The sequence below is a fragment of the Urocampus carinirostris genome, chromosome 3 (genome assembly GCF_059441175.1).
Source record: "Urocampus carinirostris isolate Australia breed hairy pipefish chromosome 3, RoL_Ucar_1.0, whole genome shotgun sequence".
Taxonomy (NCBI): Eukaryota; Metazoa; Chordata; class Actinopteri; order Syngnathiformes; family Syngnathidae; genus Urocampus; species Urocampus carinirostris.
In genome coordinates, this window is record NC_142351.1 from 12,812,372 (window position 1) to 12,839,359 (window position 26,988).

At 39.1% G+C, this 26,988-nt stretch overlaps 3 protein-coding genes across 4 annotated transcripts in view; 2 read left to right on the plus strand and 1 right to left on the minus strand.

Moving 5' to 3' along the window:
* The first annotated feature begins 2,347 nt into the window (after positions 1-2,347).
* bltp3a (bridge-like lipid transfer protein family member 3A) lies at positions 2,348-24,202 on the plus strand. Its single transcript, XM_088330743.1, has 21 exons — positions 2,348-2,563; positions 5,050-5,212; positions 7,440-7,478; positions 7,628-7,719; positions 7,788-7,977; positions 9,470-9,610; positions 9,765-9,935; positions 10,091-10,271; positions 10,349-10,435; positions 10,645-10,815; positions 12,723-12,862; positions 13,715-13,856; positions 14,045-14,238; positions 14,314-15,536; positions 15,644-15,828; positions 18,583-18,722; positions 18,816-18,966; positions 19,052-19,314; positions 19,397-19,505; positions 19,596-19,648; positions 21,192-24,202. Exons 1-21 carry the CDS (start codon positions 2,520-2,522, stop codon positions 21,306-21,308), a joined length of 3,996 nt encoding a protein of 1,331 aa, XP_088186869.1. The 5' UTR covers positions 2,348-2,519; the 3' UTR covers positions 21,309-24,202.
* On the minus strand, positions 24,123-26,639 carry taf11 (TAF11 RNA polymerase II, TATA box binding protein (TBP)-associated factor). 2 transcript variants are annotated; one of them, XM_088330751.1, is made up of 6 exons: positions 26,417-26,639; positions 25,103-25,326; positions 24,889-25,022; positions 24,724-24,811; positions 24,538-24,634; positions 24,123-24,465 (listed from the first exon to the last, which is right to left on the minus strand). In XM_088330751.1, the coding sequence occupies exons 2-6, from the start codon at positions 25,280-25,282 to the stop codon at positions 24,335-24,337; spliced, it is 630 nt and encodes a 209-aa protein (XP_088186877.1). In that variant the 5' UTR covers positions 25,283-25,326; positions 26,417-26,639; the 3' UTR covers positions 24,123-24,334. The 2 variants fall into 2 exon arrangements, with proteins under 2 accessions (XP_088186877.1, XP_088186878.1); XM_088330752.1 differs by lacking the exon at positions 26,417-26,639 and adding an exon at positions 25,782-26,020.
* The window catches only part of anks1aa (ankyrin repeat and sterile alpha motif domain containing 1Aa), an 88,270-nt gene continuing 87,490 nt past the window's right edge, over positions 26,209-26,988 (plus strand). Inside the window, exon 1 of the mRNA XM_088330749.1 lies at positions 26,209-26,277. The gene's annotated coding sequence lies outside the window, so the exon portion shown is untranslated. The remainder of the gene's footprint in view (positions 26,278-26,988) is intronic.

Consider the following 26,988-nt stretch of genomic DNA (forward strand, 5'->3'; position numbering starts at 1 on the left):
TCCCCTGCCCACTGCCTGGAGATGGCTGGGATGGGCTCCAGCACGCCCGCGACCCTACTGAAAAGTGCACATTTTTTGTTGGGCCTAGCAGTCATTCTTCCGTCCACTGAAAATTGAAATGCACTTATGTGGCCAGGATCCATTATCCCTAATCAAATACTGTCTTGCTGAGCACAGGGGGCCGAGAGAGCAAATTTGTATCATGCATGGCGGTTTTCTTTCCAGTTGTTTCCGCCTGAAATGATTATCACCCGTGCAGCCGCGATCCATTATCTCCGGTCGACTATTGCTTCAGAGCGCATGTTAAAATGAGAGCAGTGGGGGCTACTTGGTGGAATTTCTGGATATAGCAGGGCTTTCTGGTCTCCGTAAACCAACATAAACAAATTATAGCAGTGTTTATGCGTTTCGCCCTGCTAAATATCTGTTAACAAATTTTACAGAGGGCAGCACGGCGGCGCAGTAGTTAGCCGAGTGAGGCACAGTTCTAAGGTCATGAGATCAAACCTCCTCTGTGGAGTTTGCATGCTTTCCCCGTGCTTGCGTGGGTTTCCTCCGGGCACTCCGGTTTCCTCCCATATTCCAAACACATGCATGTAAGGTTAATTGGCCGGTCCGAATTGTCCCTAGGTGTGAATAAGTAATTGAGTTGTCTGTCCCTATGTGCCCTGCAACTAGCTGGCAACCAGTTTAGGGTATCCCCTGCCCACTGGCCGAAGATAGCTGGGATGGGCTCCAAGACACCCGCAACCCTGCTGAGGATAAACGGTGCAGATAATGAATGAATGAATGAATGAAATTTTACAGATCTTTTTCTGTGGTTTGAAATAGCGGGTGTCAACTTACATTTGCTGGGCAATACCACCATCTACAGATAAGGAGTGTAACTGACCCTTAGTTACTTTGGTTTTCTTAGTAAGTTTGTGCCGATGCAAAGGCCCGTGACCCATTGAAAATTGACCTGCAATCCACTTTAAGGTGCAGACGGACCAGTTGAGAAACACAGTGCTAAATATAATTGCACTTCTTTGTCATTGCACTATTGTTCTAATACACTCTCAATTTAGGCCAATCTTCATGCGCTACCTTGAAAAAAAAATGTTAAATGTATCTTAATATGCTTTGTATCTTATTTTTCTTGTTTTAATTTTTTTCTTTAGGCAGCACGCAGGATGAGTGGTCAGTGCGATCGCGACACAGTTCTGAGGTTGTGGGTTTAAATACAGCTACTTTTCAGAACCCAGAACAGATACAGGACCCAATCGCGTGACGTTCTCACACAAGCCCGACGAGACCGATTCCAATTGCCCGAGTTGATATCGGACAGATTGGGTCAATACCGGACAGGAAGGGCCAGACAGGATAAAAAAACTAATCAGGATATCGAAAATAAACAGGAGAAACTAGACGGGAACAAAAACTGGAGAAAATAACAACAGGACAAAAACAGATTGAAACAAAACTGGAACTCAAAATTAAACAGGACAAAAATGAACGGGAACAATAATTGATTGGAAACAGGAAAACAGGACTAAGTCAGGACTCACGTCTTGTGGGGCAGAAGTTCGTTTGACGGGCTGACAAAACGGCAAGCGAGCGCTGAGCTTAATATAGAAAGAAATCTAATCTGTCAACGAGCCGCAGCTGGCGTTCCACGGGGGGGCCAATTGGGCACCATGGCAACCGTAACACACACACACACACACACACACGGGTGCGGCCAATTGAGCACCATGGCAACTGTGATACACATGGGTGCGGCCAATTGGGCACCATGGCAACCATGACACCACCAGCCTTCCTGTGAGCAGTTTGCATGTTCTCCCCGTGCTTGCATGGGTTTCTCCTGGGCAGTCCGGTTTCCTCCCACATTCCAAAAACATGCTTGTCAGGTTAATCGGCCGGTCCAAATTGTCCCTAAGTGTGACTGAACGAGTAGGTTGTCTGTCATTGTGTGCCCTGCAACTGGCTGGCAACGAGTTCAGGGTGTCCCCTGCCCACTGCCCGTAGATGGCTGGGATGGGCTCCAGCACCCCCGTGACCCTACTGAGGATAAGCGGTGCAGATAATGGATGGATAACGTATATCAATACGTGGTTATCCTAAGTGTCATGTCCAATCTCGCTGAAACAATGTTCTCTACATTGTAATCAATGACATTCAAGACAAATATAATTATACACTCGTTGAACTAACTTGAATTTAATACTGTACTGTGAAATAATATACATATCTCACAATTTACAGCCAGCTTCCGGGTTGAAAGGGGGCGTGCGCACGGGAGCGAGAGAGAGAGAGAGAGAGAAAGAGAGAGAGAGTGAGAGAGAGCGCGAGAGAGAGAGAATAGGGGTATTTTGGGTGTCCTATGCTTTCCTATGAGGAGCAAGATACTAGCTTAGCAGCATCGCCATGGCAGATGGGATCCCTCAAGCGAGTGATGCTTATTGTGTAGAAACATTTCTGCTCTAGTGCAGGTTAACGTAAATCGAAAGGCAGAATACTATACGACCACATCCAAAATGGCTGGGATTATCAAAAAGCAAATCCTGAAACATTTGTCACGGTAAGTCTCCTTTAGCCTGCTAGCCTTTTTTGGATGCTGGCGGCGTCAACTATTGCAATACCACTTGCGTTCAAACCCGTTTTCAAAGGCTGAATATCTGCCGAGACGGGAAACTGCGTTTAGCGAATCGTAAACAGACACAATTTTGCACATTATTCCTGAAACTTGTGAAGAGCATCTAGCGTCATCTCCCCAAGCACCTGCATGCAAAATTGATCAAAATCATGTATTTACAATCACAGTCTTTCACTTAATCTACGAAAAAATGGTAATGCTCTTTTGCACTTCTCGGAGTCTAAAAGGCCCTTCTAGATGTAGGTTAACTTTTTTTTTTCTTAACTATATCTCAAATTGTTACGTTTCCGTTACCAAATCCCTGGACTACATTTTGGCAAAACGTAAAAAACAGAAATGGGACAGTATTTGATTTTTACGTTTTGGTAAAATGTAAAAATCAAAAGAGGTGTTTTAGGATACTTGTTGTTATATATCACATTGTGATATATTCTCAAAGTTGCTCCTTAAGGGGTAGTGGGCGTTATTTACAGCCTCATAGTTGTAAAAAAAAACTTAATTCATTAAAAAAAAAAGATCACAAAACATGCATTAAAAATACTCGTACGTCTCAATTGTTTTTATATTCTATAACACATTGAGCTTGCATGATTTTGCGCCATCTTGCTGCTAAGAATACCCCAATAAACAAAATCCTTGTGAAAGGCTTATCAAGAACAATTTGAAAAAAGTGGTGCAGGTTGGCCATAGTTGGTTATCTTCCTTGTGCTTTGTATCAGTCGTTTTCAGTTGCTCTACACAAGTCATGTTTATTTGTATAGCCCTTAGTCACAATAGGTCTCAAAGGGCTTTATAGACTATTAAAACACCATCCCCTGATCTAAAACCTGCACGAGGGCATGGGGAAACTCAAAACCTCAGCATGAAGTAATTATCTCCTTTTTCTTTCTGTATTCCTTCCTCTTTCTCTCTTTTCTTTCTGTCGCTCTCCCTTTTTCTTTATCTCTGTCTATTTTTTCTATTTCTCTCCTCTCACACACACTATTTCTTTCACTCTTACTTTTTGTTTCTCTTCTTCTTTCTTCCTAAAAGCAACAGCAACATCTAGTGTTCAAATATTTTACTGTGCCCTTTAAATTATAACTTGCTTTTATCCTTTTGCAAATATACTTTGTTACAAGGAATGATTTGTGTGCTTTGACGTCACTTTTTTGCATATTGTTCACTCTTAATTTTTCACATAAATTAGGATTTGCGTTCTGACAGCAGCATGAAAATACAACTGCTGTCAAATTTTATGAATAATATTGCATTATTATGCGAAACAAAAAGGACAATGCAGCATTGCAGCTCCATCAAGGTGTAGAATAAAGGAAGCACTAGCGTTTAACTTCTAATAATAATAATAATAAAACAAATATGTAGTCTCCTACACAGACAAGAGAGCAATGTTGAAAATATATATATTTAGAATAAGTGGCTAAAAATACTCAAGACATTTGGACTTTATTTATACTAGAAAATGCATTGTCCACTAAACTATACTGTCTATCTTCCTATTTTTCAATAAAAGGTGTACAATTACTCACGCAAGCAGTTTTTGAGACAAATGTGGGGAAAAAAATACTCTCAACTTGTAGTGTTTCCCACACAATATGAGGCTCGAATCTCTTTATGATGTATAGCCATTAATACATCATTACATATCCTAATTTCAGATGATGGCATTTTTATGTGATTTTGTGACACATGGATGTAATAGTTATGAGCAGTTTGGTATGTAATGATAGATCGTTTTCTATTTTTTTTTAGATTATTTTTGGAAATTGTTCAACATCAGTTTTAATGTTGTCAAAATTTTAAGACAGCAATTTGTACAATGGCTCCTGTCACATAGCTGGATTAAAGCATAAACATTTGTACATTCTCGAAGCATGCTAAGCTGAGCAAATATTTTAAGTTACAATGCCCATTATGGTCTGTACACAAATACTGGCCTTTATCACAGCAAACCCTTTTTGTCTGTTGATCGTTTTGTGGTGAGGAAGCCCTCATTTTTTTCATACATTATTTAAAAAGTTGTAAGAGTGAATTATAACTGCAGAATACTGTGCAATCAACTCATAAATTGATCCTGAAGTTTTGTGTTGCTGCTGAGTGAGATCTGGGAGGCTTGGTGTTGGACTGGTCCATCAAGTTTATCAGGAACATCACATTGTTTTTTAAAAATGTTAGCAAGTTTGCCTATTAGGAGCAACTTTTCATTTTTTTCCTCAAAACTATATGTGATTTCTGCTTGTGGCTCTTCATATTCCTTATAAATGAATGAAAAATGCATTTTGTGATGTTATTTTTAGTCTCAGTTCAAAATAAATATTGATTTCATTTGTTAGAATTATTTTTTACCCCAAGTCCCAAATAGTTAAATAGAAATCATGTCACCATAGAGATAATATTTGACCTGTGTTTAGGTTCACCAAGAATCTGTCCCCAGACAAGATCAACCTGAGTACCTTGAAGGGGGAGGGACAACTGTCCAACCTTGAGCTTGATGAAGAAGTTGTGCAGAATATGCTTGACCTGCCGACATGGCTGGCCGTCACACGCGTCTATTGCAACAAAGCCGCTATCAGGGTGAGTCATAATAAAAACTGATGATTGATAGTTTGACTGATGTGAGCTTGATTGAACTGCAAATGAGAAACTGCATTTTTACCAACATAGACACAATTCATCTTAGCATCATTGCATTGCATTAGCAGTGTCTGAAATAACGTCTGCCCAGACGCCTGGGGCGTGCGTCTTTTACGTTGGGTACAACCAGGGTTGGGTAGGGTTACTTTAACTTGATTACTTTCAATTACTTTTGGATTACTCCAATACCAAATATGCTAATAAAAGACAAAAGAAACTAAATATGAATACAATTAATAAATTTTGTGCAGGCTTTGGGAGTAACGGAATACATGGAACGGCAAAAATGATGATGGCAAGCTGTTTGGACTTATTTTCACGGGTTTTGAGTCATAATTTTATTCATATTGCCAAAACGGAGAAGTGGTTAGGAATCAAGCCAAAAACTTTAGCCCCAGAAGAAATATTCAAAAGAAGCTAACAAAATATATGACGCTACAAAACATAAATGTACATTAAAAGCATCGTGGAAAGAGAAGTTCACGTGGCTTGTAGCAGACGACGCAACACAAACATTGCATGAATGAAGATGAGTAAATGCAGGTACACACTGATGGCAGATGGAAAACAGCCATGTCATATACATGAAATGAATGCTATAAGTATATTTGTAGCAAAATTAATTTTAAAGTGTTGTTCTGTTATATATTCTGATTATCAATCCCTAATACTTTGCAACGAGTTTCTTTTGCGATTAGTCGTCTTATTGTGTTTCAAGTTGGGAAAAATGGGGCTAAAACCTGTGCTAGGTTATGTGAACGAGGCATCAGGTATTGTGTTGGCAAAACTATTTGTGTTTTTATATTTGTTTCTATTCTGGTTTTTGTCGACTTGGTCTTAAATTTGATCTCAAAAGGCATTAAAAAAGTAGAATGTCTTGAATTGACCTTTCCTTTAGCTTTATTGGCATGGCATGTCATAATGTATTTAGTTTTAGAGCATAACTATATTTCAAGCTTGGTTTCGTGTTTCATGCTGTGGGAGCTCTTGAGCCCTCTGAATACAAACGAGTGCAGAATGCTGTGTAACATTTTTGTCACGACCTGACTGACGATGCACACCTACTGTCTAAGTTGCAACTAAAGCTATTCTAATAGTTGACTAGTCACAGGCTATTGAAACGATTTGTAGAATAATTGGTCTATTATTTAACCTTTAGGTTTAGCATGAAGTTTATGGAATTATAAGGTAAATGATAATAAATACATGAATATTGGTATTATGAAAAACATCTCTTATTGATCATACTGCGGATTTAAAAAGATAAATAAATGAAAATGCCCTATCTAAAACCCATTATGCACATAGTCAGTAGAGACATACATTCCATAAATAGTCATTTTTTTAGGGACCGGCAAATAATAATTTATAATCAAGTACACCAATATCAGGCACATTAGTAGCAGTAGAACAGTAAATAAAACAAATATAATGTGCATTTTGTGACGTACATTAAGTGGTCAATTGCTAAGTATTTACCAAAAGTACTATTTGATTCTCAACAGACTGCATGCGTTTAATTTTAAATACATTTGTTAGGCACATTTAGGCATAATGCTTAAGATCTTATATAGCTAAATATACACATATAAAATGCATGTTATCAAAACTGTATTGACTTGAATGTTACTTGAATTTGGAAGTTTAGTTATGCATACTTGATGTTGATGTTGTAGTTTCTGTATGTTACTGCTTGGGACAGTGACTGTATTGAGCATGACCTTATGAATGACCTATATTCCACGTTGACAATATCTGTGTATTATTTGTTGTTGCTGCAACGTCCGTTGCAGTCTGGTCATCCTGAAAGGGGGATTACCTCATGTGCGGTCCCTTCTCAAGGTTTCTTCATTTTCCTCATGTTGAGTTTTTCCTTGCCCTCATGTAGGTTTTAGATCAGGGTATGGTGTCATAATATTCTTTAGTTTGCAATAGTCTGTGCAGCCCTTTAAGACTCCTTGTGATAAGGGGCTATACTGTACAAATGAACATGACTTGACTTGACACTAGCGACTCTCAACGGAGATGTGTCAGGAAGCCTAGCTCTGTTGGAAAAACGCATCTGGCGAAAAAGTCGACAATGAATTCCATTGTCAACTTTTACCATGATCACTTTTTTTTCCGTGTACGTTGACTAATTGTCATCACCCTTCTCCTGTGTTTGCAGATACAGTGGACCAAATTAAAAACAAGCCCAATCTGCCTGGTAAGAATTTTCCTTTATATCGTTGTACATATCTGCTAAGTTGTCTCTTTATATACCAGTTATTCTATGATTTACAGTTTTTATTCCACAGGTCCTTAGGCAAAGACTTTTCACACTCAAATTCCTCTCCTTGTTCCTAATTTGTACAGTTCCTGGATAAGGTAGAGGTAGAAATGAGGACATGTGAGGAGCCACGTCCTCCCAACGGCCCCTCTCCTATCGCGCTCACAGCAGGCCAAAGGTAAAGATGCAGGAATTGTGCTGAAAGGAGGAAGCACAATGACTCACATTTGTGACGACTGTTCTCAGCGAGTATGGCTTTGCTGAGAAAGTGGTAGAGGGCATGTCTGTTCGAATCAACTCCATCACCATCAAAGTGCAAGCTCGTGCCTTCCATGCCTCGTTTGAGCTGTGGCAGCTGCAAGGCAACAGCCTCAACCCCAAATGGCAGCGCAGTGACTTGCGCTTCACCCGTGTCACAGATCCCAAGAGAGGAGAGGTACCCAGTGATGCCCAGTTGTTTGGAACAAAACTGTTAACATGTGTGTATAGTTTATTCGAACCCTCCTAGGAATATTTATGCAAAAAGAATTTGTTTGAGAAGAAAACTTTATGTTGAACAATTTCCAAACTGTTACTACTGCACAGATCCTAAAAAGTTTATAAAAAATATTCACAAGAAAAATATTTCACTTGTAATAAAGTAAAAAAATTATTGTTTAAAACAACTACTTGCTGTTCTTGCACGTGTTACTCCTAAGGGAAAACTCGCTGTCAATGCATGGTGTAGGGTAGACAAAAGAAAAGACAAAGTTGTGATCATCCATCCATCCATTATCTGCACCGCTTATCCTCAGTAGGGTCGCGGGGGTGCTGGAGCCCATCCCAGCAATCTCCGGGCAGTGGGCAGGGGACACCCTGAACTGGTTGCCAGCCAGTCGCAGGGCACACAGAGACTGACAACTCACTCGCTCATCAACACCTAGGGACAATTTGGACTGGCCAATTCACCTGAAATGCATGTTTTTGGAATGTGGGAGGAAACAGGAATGCCCGGAGGAAACCTACACAAGCACGGGGAGAACATGCAAACTCCACACAGGAAGGTCCGATCTCATGACCTTAGAACTGTGCCGTACACGCGCCAACCACTGCGCCGCCGTGCTGCCCCAGTTGTGATCTTTTTTTTTTTTTTTTTCCATAAAAGTTTTTGCAACAGATCGAGAAGCATTTGCTCATTTAGGCGCTAAATAATATACACTGTCCCTTTAAGGCTACTGAATATCTCAGAATCCCAAGATGGCAGGGTGTTTATGGCACAAAGATTGCCAAGACATTTTTAACCTGATGACCCGATGACACAAAACAAAGAATCACCAAATCAAATCAATGGTCAGCCAACTTAAATCGTTATGTATTTTATTTATTTATTTTTTACTAAGATTAGTCTCTCCCTGGGGGAGCACAGTGGTAACCACGTGTGTGGCACAGTTCTGAGGTCTTGAGATCAAACCTGTGTGGAGTTTGCATGTTCTCCCCGTGCTTGTTTGGGTTTCCTCCGGGCACTCCGGTTTCCTCCCACATTCCAAAAACATGCATGTCAGGCTAATTGGCCAGTCCAAATTTTCCCTGTGTGCCCTGCGACTGGCTGGCAACTAGTTCAGAGTGTCCCCTGCCCACTGCCCGAAGATAGCTGGGATGGGCTCCAGCACCCCCGTGACCCTACTGAGGATAAGCGGTGCAGATAATGGATAATCTCTCCCTTTGTAAAATACTCTGCGTAATTAGTAAATTGTATTGTTACAGCTCTGTATTATTTATCTTTGTATATTTCCCCTCGTGTTTTGTGTTCACTTATTATTGATATGAACCCGTTTTTGAAGTATAGGATTCATATTATCATACTGTCTATGCTGGATATGAAAAATATCCAGCAACATCGGCTTTTTTTTGAGAAATTGTTCAATATTTTGCATATGTTTTTGCATCAGGTGTTGACATTTAAGGAAATCAACTGGCAGACCTTGCGCATCGAGGCAGACGCCATTGAGAGTGACGACCAAGATTTGGGTACCACGCCATTGCGCCTCATCACTAACCAGGGACGCATTCGCATTGCACTTAAACGCAGAGTGAGTCATTATGTTCTTTATTTCAATTGCTGTGCTCGTCAAATAATCTTGTAATATGTGATAGGGTATCATAATTTTTTTTTTCTTTCTTGCAATGTTATGTAAAAAACATTCATTTATATTATCTGCTTTCTGTGTTTGTTTGTTGTTCCAGATAAAGGATTGCAACGTGTTGGCCTCCAAACTGCTTTTTATTCTGGATGATTTGTTGTGGGTGTTGACCGACTCCCAGCTGAAAGCCATCATCAGATATGCTAAGTCCCTCAGCGAAGCCATGAAGAAGTCTGCTCAACAGAGGAAGAGCATGACAGCAGATTCCCTCCAGGTTCTGCCTATGAAGCTTTGTTCGGTTTAACCTATAAACCATATGTGAAAAGTGTCAGTTATAGGATCTTTTAATGCATGTATTTTCGAAAGATGTGTTCTCTTATTAACTGCGCCAGGCATGTTAAGCGCTCATGTATCTTTTTCTTATTTTAGACTGCTCCTCCATCACCTGGATTCCACAATCTCTGGACCGAATCAACACCTGCTCATACAGGCTCACCCAACAACATGAGTCAATATTTTGACCGTTTTGATGTGAAGGAATCCTCTTACCACACTTTTATTTCTCGCTTAGATCTACATGTTTGTAATGACAGTTCCTCAGTGGCTGAAGGTAAAATGGACCGACTTACTGGGTTGAAATAAAATTGTGTATCAATATAGCTCACACTTACAATAATATCTTGACAGATATCGAAGAGCCCCAAGGTTTACAGGGTGCAATGCAGTTGACATTCCGGAAGTTGGGCTTTGACTATTATCCTATTCACAGACCAGGTGAGTAGGATGATTTTGACCACCAATGAATGGTTGCATTCTATACTATTCTAATGCATCCTTGATATTTCGGGTTTTACAATCTTAACCTTTGTACTGAGAGTCACCAGCTGTAAATATTTTGCAATGTTCCACCTGCTTAAGTTGAGCTTTGCCAGCCTAAATGTGGTGGCTATGTTTAATGGGCATTTAATGTTGCTCCTCCACAGCTGATGGATGTCGACATTGGGAACGCTACAGCGGTGCAATGGAAGCTCAGGCGCAGTGGGCAGGAAAACTGCTGGAGGAGTATCAAAGAAGAGCAGAGTTGTTTGGGTTTCCAGGTCCCTATACTGAGATGCCAGACCATTGCAACGAGTCGCCTGCTAAAACGCCTCGTGGTATGGATGAAAAATGAAATGTTAGAATTTCACACTGTAGTACACTGCCCTATTTCAGGCATGAAAATCTCTCACCTTTAGGGGAAATTCCTTGTTTTGAAGTTAAAAAGTTAATTTTATAAATCCGAGGAACATAATGTTTTGACGTAGGGAGGGGTTGTGGGGTATATTACGAGATTTCACAGAGTAAATCGGGTGTTTTAGGTGGTGCGTTTGAATTAACGTCAGCGTAATTCGTGCAAGCTGTGTTGTTTGTGTGTAGTGTTTCCGTAGTGCAGTGGTTAGCATGTTCACCTAACACGCAATAGGTCTCTGGTTCGAGAACGGGTGGAAACATTTGTTGGCCCAGGGAGGGATGGGCGCCACCAGGCTGTACTTGCCTCAGACACACCACAGAAAATCGTGCCCCTACAACTCTAATGGTTATGGGAACCACCCACCACAATGTGCATTAAAGTTTATCTTAATATCCATCCATCCATTATGTGCACCGTTTACCCGTGGCGCTGTGAGAGGTCACCCAGCCTCCACGCCGAAGATGAAATCTGGTTTCTACTTCCTAGTTCGTGTGTAATGTAAACATACTGCACTGCATCTCTAGCGCTAAGAACCTTTATTGTTTGATATCTCTTGCATCCATTCGATTTGGTTGTTGTAAAGTGTAAAGAAGAGGCGAGCCATTTCTTTTGAAATTAAAGTGGAATAAGAAAGCTTGATGTGGTTGAGAAAATGGTTGGATCACTTTTTTTTCGTCCGCTTTTTACCACGGAGGACGAAGTCACTTAACTCTTTCAAAAGTAAGTTAAAGTTAACTTTATTTATCTTTATAGTCAAGTCTTTTTTATTTGTAAGGAGTCTCAAAGGGCTTCACAGACCCAAGAATGTCAAACGCCTATTGTGTAGCTTTATTTTTCAGTATTATGCTTTATCATTCAGCCTGCTTTGTTACGTTATAGAGCATATTATTTCATTAAACATTTATTCTTCGGTTTAAAAAAATACAGGTTAAATATACAAGCCTTAAACGCACTTATATAAATCTTAAACATACATTCCAAACAAAATATCGCGCTGAGGCAACTTACGAACAAATTCAACTTACGAACGATCGTCCGGAATCTCGTTTGTAAGTAGGGCAGCGTCCGTACTCTAAACATATTTTTTTTAGCTTTAAATTATTGGATTTTCAGTTCAGTGATATGGATAATGCTTGATCAGTCCAGTAGGAAAATAATATCAACACTCAATAATGCTTGTGTTTTATTCTAACAAACAACGTTTTTTTTACATGACAAGGAAAATTTAATCAAAGAAAGTTGTTGACACAAGGACTTACAGTCTAGCAAAGGGAAAACGGGGGAAGAAATTTGAAAGTACTGATCAAAAAACTCAAGATAATAAGCTCATTTAAATTATTTTCATAGCGTGTCACAATGATATTGTTACCCAGCACCAAAATGGTTTGTTGTGAAATCCTTTCTTACATATGTCTGGGTCAAACAGCATCACATGAGGGGAAAAAAGTGCCTGTGGGGTGTGGCTGCATAAATTATTTGAATCATGGCCGCATGTATTCAACATTTGTCCCTTTAAATGCTTAGTTTGAGCTGACGAATAGTCAAACAAGTTTTTAAAAAGAATAAAGCGCGATATCCAAAAATAAATTCATTATATCCTCCTCACACATTTTCATGCCTGACTATTTAGATGCTCATTCAAAGTTGCACATTGTGAGTTTTTATTAATTTGAGTTTTAAGTGAGTTTTAAATATTTACCCCAAAGATAAAGACAACCTGGAATTCATGTGGAAAAGTTGAAATGATTGACCTAAGAGAAAGAAAAAAAACAAAAACATCCTCAAATATTTGATCTTAAATAATCAAATTTTGCTCTCACTCTAATTCAGATGAAACAACCAGTCCAACATCAGATGTCTCGAACAAAGCACATTCAGCCAGGCTCAATTCAGGTGCTTCAAGCTCAACACTAAAGAGGTTGCGGTCAAGTTGCATGGTAGTTCGCATAGACGACGTTGACATTCACCAGGCAAGATTTTATCTTTCTCTGATTTGATTTACTTGCTTATTGTTGAGCTTTGCAGTCAGCCACATTATTTGAACAACCCCCAAAGAAACATGTTAGTTTCCTGCAAAAAAAAGAATTGGGATTTCATTCAGAACAGCAAAATGACAATTTAATATAGAATATAATGACCGTTTTGATCCATGTATTAAAGCCAATATTTAAGGAGTTCCACGTACTTTAGTGTGTCATTTTTGTTTTCAACTGTATGGTACTTCTATGTTGTTCTACAAGAGAGAGATAATGACTATGCTGCAAAAAATAATTTCTTACTCAATCTCATAAAAATTAGCTTTTTTTTTGAGTATTGAGAGTAAATGTTACTGATAGTAATTACACTTGAGATTGGCAATATTGGTTTTGTATATACTTGATTTGACATCATACGGTCTTAAGTTTTTCTGAAAAAAAAGAAAAAAAGTCAATTTCTTAAAGGTTTAATATATGAAGGTTCGTTGGCACCTTGATTCTTTTCACTTTATTTTAAACAGTCCTCACAAAATGAACAAAAGTAAACCGTCAACTTTCATTATTTTTGGGGGGCGATATAATAAACATCTCCCTAGATAATAACACAAACACCTGATTGGCTGCAAAACCTAAAACATGGAAATTGACCTCCTCTCGCATCCAGTCAAACTAAATTACAGTTTTTAGTTGATTGACTCATAATAGGTATTGAAAAAGGACAACCACAATATTGTGGCACTTCTACTGCGAAGAATACAATTTAAAAAATATAAATGAATCGAAAGATTTTTGTTCTTTCCCGTCCAATATTGATAACTTTTTCCATTTCTTTTTTTTTCCATTCAGGTGTCTACAAAGAGCCGCCAGAACAAGAAAACCCAGCCTTTGTTATCATGTAATCGTAAAGCTTTGCATCTCCCAGACAATGTGCCAGCAGTTCATCTGCAGTTTACTGAATTTTACTTTCCCAACAACCAAACTCTCTTAGGTAACAGCTATGTGGTTTCTTATCCATATGCCATATTAGAACAAAATCGTAAACATTATTATTGTTGTTGTGCATGACTGCCTGCACCAGACATATTTCCATCCATGTACATTTTTCTTTGTGTAAAGAAGCTCAACTCTTTTTTTTTTTTTTTTTTTGATGATTTGGTATCTTTTTTTTCCCATCAGTCCCAACTTCAAACCTGTATGCTCAAGTAAATGGCCTACAGCTGTGTATTGACCCAGAAAGTGTCCTTTGGATAAATCTGTTTTCAAGAGGTCTGCTACACACTCTGGACCAGGTCAAAGCTTTCTACCATTTGCAAGACTGCAGCAAAGCAGACGAGCATGTTGATGTTCGTCTGGATGCAGCTCATCTTAAGGCAAGTCATGAAAAGAAACACTTTGAAAGAAGATGGCTTAATGGTTCTTTCGATGTTAATCTGAATTTTTCTTAGGTGGTGATTCCTCTAGATTCTTCTATATTGGACCATCCAGAGCGTCCCCAGTCTCTTTCTGTTACTGTTCCTCAGATGGCTTTCAGCAACACCCGTCACTGTCCCCATGGCTCCAGGGCCGATCTCAGTATGACCTGTGATAGCTTTGCCAACTGTTCATTTTTTCAGCCAAAGTCACCTGGCCCTTACCCCCGCGACCGGAGTACCTTTTGTGCTGTACCCTCTGTCTTCTTCCAGCACTCTCAAGAGTCGACACCGTGGCCGGCTGTCACAAAACAACTGAGATCCCGAGACGTCTGGTCGCTAAGTGTGTCCCGTGTCACATTAGGTTTTGATGGAACCCGAAGACTCCCCAAAGGCAATACTCAACCTTTTGTGGAACCCTTTGCTATGTCAGTTTGGATTTGCCAACCCGCTGCCTGGTTTTTGGGTTCTTCAAGTTCCCCTGCAAGTCCTAGCAAGGCTTGCCAACCCCTCCCAGAACAACTTCTCCACAATGAATCTGCCCTTGCCTACTTTCACATCATTGCTCATGTCATCACGCCGGTCAAGATGTGGCTTAACCACTACCAGTATGTTGCCTTACTGAGAATGAAGGATTCCATGGCACGTTTGGGAGTGGAGTTAAGTCGAGACCTGAAGGACATTAAACTGAGTTGTGACCCAAAGTCCGAACCGATCACAATTTCTCTGGCCCTTCTTTTGGACTCTATGGAGATGGGGGTTCTTTTGCCACCGGCTGGCACCGAACTTGAGGCGGAGGCCCCCCATAGTCCAGAAACAGACACCCACAGCCTCACAGATTCTGAAATCTCCCCAACACATCATTCTACAGATTTAATTCCTGTGGACAACGGTTTAGAAAATGGAATGCCCTCCCTTAGCCCTGTCCACACTACTATTGATCAGGATGACCAGGATGGGACAGTGGAGGAGGCATGCGAGGCTGTTGAAGAAGTTGATGTGTTGACCGTTCTTGAGGACACCCCAGTCCCTTCTCCCCTGCTTTCACCTATAATCTCTCCCAACCTTTCCCGAGAGCCTTCCACTTTCAGCCTGGAGGGGGAACTATCAAGCGCTATCAATGTCACCAAAGACGCGACCAAAGATGCCATCAGTGCCTCACTGGACTTAACCAAAGGCGCGTTTTCAATAACAAGAGACGCCTTTAGCATGTTGAGTCGTGGCTCTGGTATGAGTAAGCTTTTCAATCCGCACACAAAGTAAGTGCTCATACTTTCCTTTTAAGCGGGCGACATTAAAATCAGGCATTTCTACATCACATGCTTTTTTTCTTAACAAATAAGTGTTTGTTCCTACTCATTTGCAGAGAGCAAGTCCAGCATCCTGAAGACTCTTCCCCTACCCTGGTGGCCAGCCCAAGGCATCAAAGGATAAAACAATCATCTTCCCAGCATTCTTTGGATAGTGCTATCTTGGATGGAAGTCTGCCTGATGAAACCCTTTCCATGGGCAGTGATATCAGTGACAATTTTGTTGTTTTCGCGGAATCAGGTAATTGCAATACACTTATTGTAGGTGTTATTCCACAAATCAAACACCCTTAATGCCAGTGTAACGTGTGTCTTAAACACAAATAACAGGACCACGACTGTTTTAAAAAATATATATATTTCAATTAAAAAGTAAAGTTAAATTATACAAAAAATGCCCAAGTTCAACTTTATGATCAGTCAAATGTTCAAAAAACAATATCACTTCTATCTTATTGACATAGTCTGACAACTGTGCAACTTGTATTCATCACTGTGTACATTATTTCCCCCCAAAAGTAGTTCCAATAGAAATGTATATCGCAACTTATCATCTTCAACAAATTAAATTACAAATTAAATCAAATATTTAAAAAAAAAATCATTATTACAATAATCTTTCCCAAATAAGACTATATGCAAATTTGACTACAACAACACATACTATATAACAATATTGAATATACTGCAAATTAACTGAGGGCCAATTAGCTCCATTTGCTTTTTTAGCAATTTTGCTTTACTGAACTTGATTTTAGTGTAGCATGTGGGGATTAAAAAGCAGTTTTCCGACTACTTGTTTGCCTGGAATTCAGTATTGACATCGTGGGCACCCATTTCCACAACCTATGGTTTGCTGCAGCTGGCGTTACGTTTCCTGACATTTAGTCAGCAATTGTTCTTTTCAAGGCACCACACCAATGATTACAACAGAAATCCTCTTCTAGCAAACATTTCTCACCAGTTGGACAGACAACTGATAATCAAACAGATAAAATATTTAGATCAGCTTTACTGATACTTAAATATTTTAAAATGTTATCATTAGTTGTTAACTATTAAGAAATATTCCATCTGTCATCAACAAATTGAAGGATCAGAGATGGACTCGCCTTAAAATTTAGCCTGGGAAAATGTTAAGGGTGCGAGACAACAAATGTGGACCATACACATGCTTATCGCCGTGACTTGGTAAAGCCCAACCCTGTTTTGCTTGCTGTAAAATTGAAAATTTTGTATGCACTTTAGTAAAATGAGTTCCTTTCTTCATCATCCAAAAGGCATGCCTAAATCTGTCCATAAATAAGATGAAGGTCCAAGCCCTCTTTACCCAGTATTTTAGTTGTACAAAGGGGTTTCCTTTTAATTGCACAGCCGCAGAAAAGTGCATGAAATGAAAACAAGGGAGAAACAAAAAAAAAAAGAAAAAGGGGAAAAAAGAAGGATACAGTATTGTAAAACACACAGAAATGAGCAGGGCCATTCTAGAATACAACCTCTACAATACAAAAAGTGCCTTAAGATCCCAATTAAGCGATGCTAAATTTTAATTATTATTTTAACTATGTGCATACCTGAACAGACTGTGCGCTATTTGTGAGCGAGCTGTGAGTGTTTGACTAAGAATGTAGAGCAAATGACTTTAATTGTTAAATCAATTCAGTGCCTGCATATTTATTTATATACAGTTGCCACAAAGACCGAGTGCCAAAAGAGGGCAAACTCAGAACTACATTTAACATGTCATGTACTAATCACCACAGTTTGCGAAAATGAAATAATCTCACTGGTTTTTCTTTATGCCACATACAATATCAGTTCTCCACATCTATTAGCGAGTACAAGTTTGCCCGCATTGGTGTGAGTCTTAATCAGGGGGGGCATACTACGGCCTGTTTTGTCTTTTAACCTGGTTCCCCAAATGTTAAAAATATAATGATCTATCTACCCTGGTCATATCCCTCGAGAGGGTTGACCGAAGCAAGACAAACACATACAAAAACAAAGAAAATAAAAAAGGGAAAAAGTAGCAACAAAAAAAAAATTGGACCATGGCCAACCCAAATGCCCAAACACCCAAACAAGTAAGCACCTCGGCACCCAAGTGGGTCATGCTTTCGTCCCTCCAGATGAAACGGGACACCAGAAAGCGGCGGTGACACAACACACTCTTCTGTTCAACAGCAGGGCCTGACAGCTTTCAATGGTTTACCCCTGCAGCATCATATGGGTGCCCTGCCCATCCTTTAGAACGTGTCTAAACATCCCACTATACTTTCACAACACCTCTCCACTCATTCCTATCACCAACAAGAGCTCTAGCTTCCACTACATTTAGACCTCTTTCCTTCAGCGCACTCATAACACCATCCATCCACGTCAATCGCGGCCTTCTTCTTGGTCTCCTTCCATTTACTTCTGCTCTGTATAAAATGGTAACCAAAAAAAAAGGACTACTGATAGAAATACGCTAACGGGGTGCCACTCTTGTTTCCAGTGTCTTCAACATTAAAATAGCTGGCTACATTTTTCTTTATGTGCTATTATTTATCAGATATTTATTATATCTGTCAAGATATTTAATTTATGGGAAAAAAATCACTTTTGAGCTAGCAATATTGCATTTAAGGTTTTTCATATTTAGTACTTTAAAAGGGGCATCATTTTTTACTTTGCCTTTATTTTGAGTGTTTCAAAACCAATTTGATTAAATGGTATTTATATCCAAACACGTGTACATGTAGATGTCTACCTGTTTTTGTATATTAATATTGTCGCTGCTTTTCTAATACCTCCTTTTTTATTTGAATAAATTGAATGTTTACAAAAAAAATGCCAAAAATTGCATGCTTCTTTTTTTGAATAGCAGCTACAGTGTGAGAAAAATTTAATATGCCTGTATTATCATTTTTTTTATCTTGGCCTTCCATCCTTGGTCAAGATCCTTTGAAAATATGACTTTAAGGCCTTCAAATTGTTTTTATTTTCTCTTCAGAATCTGGTGTTGGTTCTGCGCGTCCTAGGGTCAACCCTTCAGGAAGCCAAGGCAGCCCTGCTCTTGTCACTGAGAGAGGCTCGTCTGCTGATCTCAGCAGCTCACTTTCATTCAGTACAGAGGATATATCTGCAGACATAGTTGGTTCATATGTTCTTCTGATATGCTTGTTTTTCCCTCCCACCGTTAACTAATGTTGTTTATGTGTTTAACTTGTTTTGTTTTTACTCTAGTCATCTGTGCTGTTACTTATTCTGAGTGGGACATCCTGCACAATGGAGGTAAAAGGCGAAGACCAGGTTTTTGCTGCCCAAGCCCAGAATATAAACTCAGTACAAATGGGTAATGTCAAAGTCGTTGACTTGCTGGCTGGTCTCGTTCAAGGTAACCCAAACTCTTGCTGACAAACTGCGATAAGGTTTTGTGAATTATGACAAGCGCTCGAGTAACTGTAGTTGTATTTGTGCAGCACCTGCCCGCAAACAGAATGGACACAGTAGCGGGGGCTCTCCCGCCGTCTGCATTCGAGCAGAAAGTGGTCCTTCCACAGCACGGCATTCTGAATCCACAAAGTATTTGGGGTTGGGCCTGCTAGATGTGCGAGTTCAAGACTGTCATGTTGATTTGTTAACCTCCACCTTAACCAACATTGGGCCTTTTCTGGAGGACGAATTTAGTGTGGACGGTCAGCCACTCAACTTACACTTGAGCAATGTTTCTGTAACTATTAAGGTGGGGATTTAAATTTTTGTATTGTCAAATAAAAACATGATGGTTTTTTTAATGTTACTTTATGTTTTTTGTTTTTTCATAGGATGATGGCCCAAGAATATATCCGACAGCCCCCCAGCCAACCCCAGCCACGTTTGTTGTAGATCAGCTACATTTTGAGCGTAGTGAAGATGGCGTTATGAGGCTTAAAGGTGCGCATGAAATCTTTTTCATATACAAACGCTGAAAACTATTACATATCCATTCATCAAAAACATTTTCACTTTTTCTAATAATTTTAGCTGAAGAACTGGACTGTGAAAAATGTCCTTACTCTGATGAGCAGCACACGGAGGTAAGAAATTGAATGTCATACACAACACTCATGGGCCACATTAGTCACAGTGGCAAAATCAGCCTTCAAAATGTCATGCCCAGTGGTACCTCTACTCACAAATTTAATTCGTTCTGGGAGTAGATTCCCAACCTGAAAACTTCGTAAGTAGAGACGCATTTTGAATGTAAATATGCAACTCCGATCCAAATCCCATTAAAGTACAGTATATTTTTCTAACAAATCATAAGAGATCAGAACATGGAACATATAAACATAAAATAAGAGGCAAATAATGTAAAAAAATAAATAAATAAGGGAGCTAATAAAAATATTAATTTACCTTTTCGCCTGGAGTTTCTTGAAAAACAGATTCAATGACGTCTGCTTTTGTTGTCTTTTGACAATTTGTTGGAAGTGCGCGAGGTAGACCTCATAATGAGCAATAGCACCACATGTCAACACATTTTCTAGGTATTTTTGTCAACAAATCCTGAGACTTCAGGGTATTTTGCTCAAAGGTCTTTAATCTAGGCTAGATCCTTCTCCCCGCTATCTTGCCAGAACCTCTTTTCCTCCTCGTCTTTGAACTCTACACTGTGTCGATGACACGAAGAGCATGCTGGGATACAGGCAGCCAGTTAGTTTACGTTCAGGAAACTCCAGTCGCAGCTATCAGCACATACTGTACTGTATTTTTGACTTTGTATCTAAAAACGTTTTCCTAACTAGAGGCAATATTTTTTCATTCAGGTACTTTGTAACCCGAAACTTTTGTATGTAGAGCCATTCGGCGGTAGAGGTACCGCTGTATATCTTTGAATTATTATAATACGGTTAGTGATAAGTTTTTAGTTTAGTAGACACTTAAACCAAGAAGTATTTAATTGCTGTTAAAAGTGTCGATAAAAACTCATATTGTTGGGATATGATATAATTTTTAAAACGTCGTATTGTCAGATATAACAAAATTGTGAATAACAAAACTGTGAATATGCTTAATTGCTGTTAAGATTGTCGATAAAAATTGTTCAAACCTCACATTGTTTATTTGATGTTAATAGTGTCAATAAAATTGTTCAACCCCCCCCAAAAAAGACACTCAAAACAAGGAAGACATCAATGGATTTTGAACCCGCAAGGAGAATAGTAGAGGACCGAAACACCAGACATTAAAATTACAACTCTTAAAAGCTCCTTACCAACCCTTCTTTTTATTAAACCAAGTTTTTAAAAAAAACAGATCTGCCTTAAAGTGTGTGGTAATCAAAGAACAGCAAAATTATTGGCAGAGAGTGACAATGATATTAACAGTGCATAATTGTAAAAACAACGGCAGCATTGAGGTATAATGCAAGGGCCCAATACTAAAAACAGAATAAACAAATCAGTTAGTCTTATTCTGTGTTGCCCAGTATATATTTTCCATTTGGGGTTTTGTGCTCCTTTCCTCTCTATTTTAATTCACTTTTTAAAAAGAACTGGACTGGTTTGTTAGTAGCACCCTCTTGTATACAAAGTGTGCATTGTGCACCTATCTGATGTTACGATGTCACTATTACAGAGCCAAATCCTGCAGTGCACGCTTTCTAATGCTCAGCTGGCCCTCACAAAGGCTCTCAGTGAGCGGGATCGCCTCCTACAGGAGTTAAAGAAGTATGACCCCGGGTTTACGCTCTGAGCCAATGGATTTTTATGCTTCTTTAGTCATTGTGTCAAGACTGAAGATTACTTTTTATGAGCACATCTGAAAAGACAAGGCATGACATGAATATTGACTTTCATTTGCTACGATTTATAAAGGGGAAATGTACTATTTGTCTGGGAATTGTATAGACATTCAGGTCTTTTTATGATTTGAAAACAAATTGTGTTTTTCAAATAGATTTTCCATTGGCAACGTTTTCTGCATAGAAAATACATTTTAAAAGCTGAACTGAAATACTTAGGCGCTCCCAATACTGGAGTCACACCAAATGTGTACTGTACAGACGCTGCCCTACTTACGAATAAGAATGATCGTTAATAAGTTGAATTTGTTCGTAAGTTGCTTCAGTTCTATTTTTTTTTTGTTTAAGGTTTATATAATTAACCTGTATTGTTTTGTACTAAAAAATAAACTTTCATAAAATAATATGCTCTATAAAGATAAATAACATTGAGTTTAACTTACTTTTTGAAGATGGGCTTCAAGAGGTCCTCCTCGGTGGTAGAGTGGACAAAAAAAACAACCATTTTCTCAACCGCATCAAACTTTCTTATACAACTTTTATTTAAAAAGAAACGGATCGCCTCTTTATAATAATAATAATAATAATTTCCTTTGTATTGTCATTCTTTGTAACAATGTACACAGAACGAAATGTCGATACACCTGACCCGTTGTAGCAAGTCGATGCAGCCGCAGCCAACAGAGGGCGCCGCCATTATACCAGTTACCAACCACATTGAACTGAGGCACCAGATATTAAACAATAAAAAAGGTTCTTGGCGCGCTGGAGATTCGGTACAGTATGTTTACACACGAACTAGGAAGTAGAAGCCGGATTTCTTCGAGGTGGATGCTGAGTGACCTCTCACAGCGCCACATCCCGGTAGTGGCGGAAAGAAGCACTACAGTAATGTCCTGTGCTTGGAAAAAGGTGCACACAATACAAAATCTAACTTACAGCAATGTCTGGCTATTTTTCGACATCCCGAAAAATGTTTGCATCTACCGTTTTTCGTAAGTCGAATGGTCGTAAGTAGGGGAGCGTCTGTATACATCTCCACATTCTTTTTATAAGTCTACACTTTGATAACAATTCCTGACCGAATAATCTTATAAGACAATACTTGGGCATTTTTTGCCCAAATTAGCGTGGACAGTCAACTCCTTGTGTGTTTTAGTATTCTAGACACACAGCATGCTAAACTAGATGACATCAGCCATTCAAACTATTCGTTATGGTTTGCGGTTCAGATATTTAAGATTGCCTGCTAGTCAAATACTTGTTACTGTGGAGCCATCAAGTATCAACTTGTTAAATTTAAGCTATAGCCGTTTTACATTTGATTTTTAAAAGCATATGCAAGTCAAAGATCAGGTTCCTGTCATGGTAGCAGTTTTAATTCTATGTTCTTGTTCATTTATGACATTTTTTGCATGTGTTAATTGCAAGGAAAAAAGCTGCTAATGGTACTACCTTTGAAAACAGACAGTAACTACCAGACAATGCGCGTGTGTGTGTAAAGACATATCAGAACATTTTATGGTCTATTATTAACTGACAGTGTTTTGGAACCGTTTTTTCATCTTGTGGTACTAAATATGCATGCTCAGTGTGTCACACAAAGCACTTTCTGAACATTTAATGTTACTGTGAAATCGATTTGACGTATTGGATCAAATGCTTGTTTTCTATTAATGCATAATGACTATAGTCATTTCTTAGAACACTACACAGTTGGGTTTGTGACATGAATGCTTTATTTAAAATGTTGCTATGTATTGTCTTAAGTTGTGAATTTTTTTGCCTTTGGAAGCATTATATTGCTGAGATTTCATTTTACTTGATCATCTCGATGTAACGACAGACCTCTTGTGTTTATAACTCGCCAATGCACTCTTTGTTTTTGTTTCTTTTGCCTTTCTTAGCGCAGAACAGGGAGAATGTTATACCTTTTCAACAAAAATCGAGTTTAAAAAATCTAGATCTCTTATTTGTGAATTATTAAATCAAGCTAGGGCAGCACGGCGGCGCAGTGGTCAGCGCGTGTGCGGCACAGTTCTGAGGTCATGCGATCGAATCTCCTGTGTGTAGTTTGCATGTTCTCCCCGTGCTTGCGTGGGTTTCCTCCGGGCACTCAAGTTTCCTCCCACATTCCAGAAAAAAATTATGTCAAGTTTATTGGCCGGTCCAAATTGTCCCAAGGTGTGAATGAGCGAGTTAATTGTCTGTCACTGTGTGCCCTGCGATTGGCTGGCAACCAGTTCAGGGTGTCCCCTGCCCACTGCCTGAAGGTAGCTGGGATGGGCTCCAGCACCCCCGCCACCCTACTGAGGATAAGTGGTGCAGATATTGAATGAATGAATAAATCAAGCTAATTGGTTTCAGCATTGTGATTGCAAGGTTGTGTAGCAGGCAATCCAGCGTTTGTTTTGTTTTCATTTCCTTATCAACTTCACATGTCTGCCTTCCCAAGACAGTGTATGATAGCCTCTAAAGCAAATTGTGTTTTCTCTCTGTTGCATGAAATCAAGTGTTGTGGTATTTGCACTTAGTTTCACATAGTTTTTCATACACAAAGGCAGGTGAGTCCTTTGGAGCTTCCATTTTTTTGATTCCTGTGGACAGTACCGTTGAATGATTTTGCAATTTATGTCTTTTTCACTTAAGACTTGTATGAAATTGGTTCTGTGAACCAGTAGTGGTGTAAAGTACTTTAACAAAATAAATGAGATCTACACATTAAAACCTGTGTTTCTGTAGTCAATGTCATCCCCACTTCCTGACACAGTCAAGACAAGTTTATTTAAAAAAATCACTGTTTTCAGTAATAAAACGTGCAGTATGTACATTTGACAGTTTAGCAAAACCAAGAGTCACTGGTATCTCAAGTTATTGATCATGAGTGAACACAAACTGATCTTGTACCAAGAAGTCTGCCATAAACAGCAATTCCTTGGTGCACCACTGCCTGACATGTAATGTGAAGTTCCATTTATCAACGAAACAGAATGTTTTTATACTTGGTGTTGGGAATCTGATTCCGGCTCTTCAGCCTCCTCACTGCCTCTCTCATGTGTTTTGGCTGAAGAGGCGGTGTGTCTCCCCACTTTTCACAAACGTCCAGCGCTGTGAACATCCACATTTTGAATTAGGTATTTACATAAAAATCCAGTTGTCTACTCAAGTGTGTACACTCACCTTCCTCAACAATTTCCCCAGCAAAAACCTTGGAGATACCAGACATAGCGATCACCACATTCTGGGAAACAGAGGAGCCTGTAATGGACTGGATCAGCTACAAAACAGCATAAAAATATCAGTAAAATAATTAAAATACTCGTGGCATGAACACAGTAATTGGCTGAGGTTGTAAATGCTCCATACTCTTTTAATGGCAGCTTTAGGGAAGGCAGAACGTCTGTACATTTCATAACGATTTAGCTGATCTTCAGAGAAAGATGATACCAACACTCTGAAAAACACAAGTGAAACTATTAAAGGAGAATTTTTTTAAAGAGGCTTGATCTCGGTCAAAGAAATATATCTTACTGCATCTTTTGTATCTCATCCTCATCAACCTTTTGCCGCTTTTCCTTTTTCTTTTCTTGTTCCACTTTCAATCTTTTGGCTGCAGGCTGATCAGAGGTCCCTTCGTCCTCTTCATCTGCTCCTGCTGGTGGTTCCTTCACAGAAAATAATATAGGGGGCAAAAATGTGTTAGCCGGTCATCGACTTAAGAATCCTGAGATGTAAAGTTGCCTACGGATACAGCAGGTTCTTGATTGAGCTGTTCTTGCAGGGATGAGTCTTTTGGTTTGTCTTTGGCTTTTTCTGTAGTTGAAGACTGTGTTTCTTCACTTCCTTTCACTTGGAGCTTTTCTTTTTGTCCAGCAACTGGCTTCTCAAGTAGAACTTCAGCTTTAATCCGTGCGGGATCTGCCATTTTCGCAGCACCACAGTAGAAGCTTCAGATTCTGCAGGATCAGGCTGTACAAGAGTTTTCAGGTTATAATACGTATAATAATGATCCCCAAAAACTACCTTTAGCCTATTTATTTACACTGAAGCTCTTTAAAAAAAAATTATTGTCATATTTGACCCCGATCTGTCATTTCAAACACACGTTAAGAATATTACTTGAACAGCTTTTTCCATCTTTGCAACATTGCTAAAATTTGCCCTATGCTGTCTCAGTCGGATGCGGAGATTATAATTCATGCATTTGTTACCTCCCGTCTCGATTACTGTAATGCACTACTCTCCGGTCTCACAGAGTCCAAAATCAAGAGCCTAGCTAGTACAAAAGGCTGCAGTGAGGCTTTTAACTAAGACAAGAAAGTTTGATCACATTACCCCGATTTTAGGTAGCCTGCATTGGCTCCCTGTCAGCTTCAAATGTGATTTTAGGGTTCTGTTTGTAGTATACAAAATCATGCATGGACCTTCTCCCTCATATCTTTCAGATTTAATTTCCCCCTATGTTCTGGTCCGGAACCTTCACTCTGAAAATGCTGGTCTAATATTGAGCCCAAGAGCCAAGAAGAGATCCACAGGTTCGAGAGCGTTCTCCAGTCGGGCCCCAGTGCTCTCCCCCCTGAGATTCGATCTGCAACCTCAGTGGAAATGTTTAAATCTAAGCTTAAAACACACTTCTAGTCTATAGCATATGAATAACCTATACTTTGTTTACAATATCAGGGGATGATGTCATAAGTCTGTAGTCATAGTTTGCAATAGTCTCTGATCTGTGCAGCCCTTTGAGACGCTTTGTGATTAAGGGCTATACAAATAAACATGACTTGATTTACGCGTCTAATATAGAGAGCAATATATAATCTCTGCAAATAATCTTCACTACCTTGTTATGAATGACAATAAAGGCAATTCAATATAAATACTACCACGGAAAGCAAGATACTCCCGGATCTTGTTCAAAAGGTAAACAAAACGATTTATATTTTAATTATAAATCCACACAGGGCAAACCATGCACCTGCCTTTTTTAGAAGCAGCATGCATTTTAATGCAAGAGATATTTGCAAATGTTCTTATTAAAAACAAAGCAATAATGGCTTACGTTCACTGAAGTCAGGCGTCGTCCAAAAGATGCTAAGCTAAAATAGTTGGTAATGGTAACTCTTATCGTCGTCGCTTTTTTTTTTTTTTTTTTTTTTTTTTTTTTTTAAGCTATTGACTAGAGTCAAACATTAAGGACGATGGTTCAAATCATGCAAAGAAATCTTAATTTTATTCCAGAGAAATTACATTTTCAAACAAAAAGAGGCGAGGTAACTGACTGGTAAGTGACGTAATTTCCTGTTTCCTTTTGTAAAACCTTTATTGATAAAGTAAATATACACTACAGGCAATCTTCCGTCCGACCTAAATGTACCTGTAGAGTTGCAATCTAAATCAGTTAAAATTTGCTTTTACCACACAATTTTTTTCTCTTTTTAAAGTGTAAATTCAATATGTTGCGGTGTGAAATGGAGGGAAAACACACAAAATTAGTTAATAATAAATGTCTGTTCCAAGAGAAAAAAAGGGAGTTATATTATGAAAAGAGCGCATTAAAAAAATCTCATCGCATCTCATTAGTTGTACCGCTTATCCTTATTAGGGTCGCGGGGGGCTGGAGCCCATCCCAGC

Excerpts from the sequence above, each read along its gene's own strand:
- bltp3a (XM_088330743.1), top strand. The coding sequence starts at position 2,520 with ATGGCTGGGATTATCAAAAAGCAAATCCTGAAACATTTGTCACG. Across the intron at positions 10,816-12,722 it reads GCCTGCTAAAACGCCTCGTG|ATGAAACAACCAGTCCAACA; the intron begins GTATGGATGAAA and ends ACTCTAATTCAG. Across the intron at positions 19,506-19,595 it reads TGGCGTTATGAGGCTTAAAG|CTGAAGAACTGGACTGTGAA; the intron begins GTGCGCATGAAA and ends TAATAATTTTAG.
- taf11 (XM_088330751.1), bottom strand. The coding sequence starts at position 25,282 with ATGGCAGATCCCGCACGGATTAAAGCTGAAGTTCTACTTGAGAAGCCA. Across the intron at positions 24,635-24,723 it reads CTAAAGCTGCCATTAAAAGA|CTGATCCAGTCCATTACAGG; the intron begins GTATGGAGCATT and ends GCTGTTTTGTAG. Across the intron at positions 24,466-24,537 it reads TGGGGAAATTGTTGAGGAAG|CGCTGGACGTTTGTGAAAAG; the intron begins GTGAGTGTACAC and ends GGATGTTCACAG.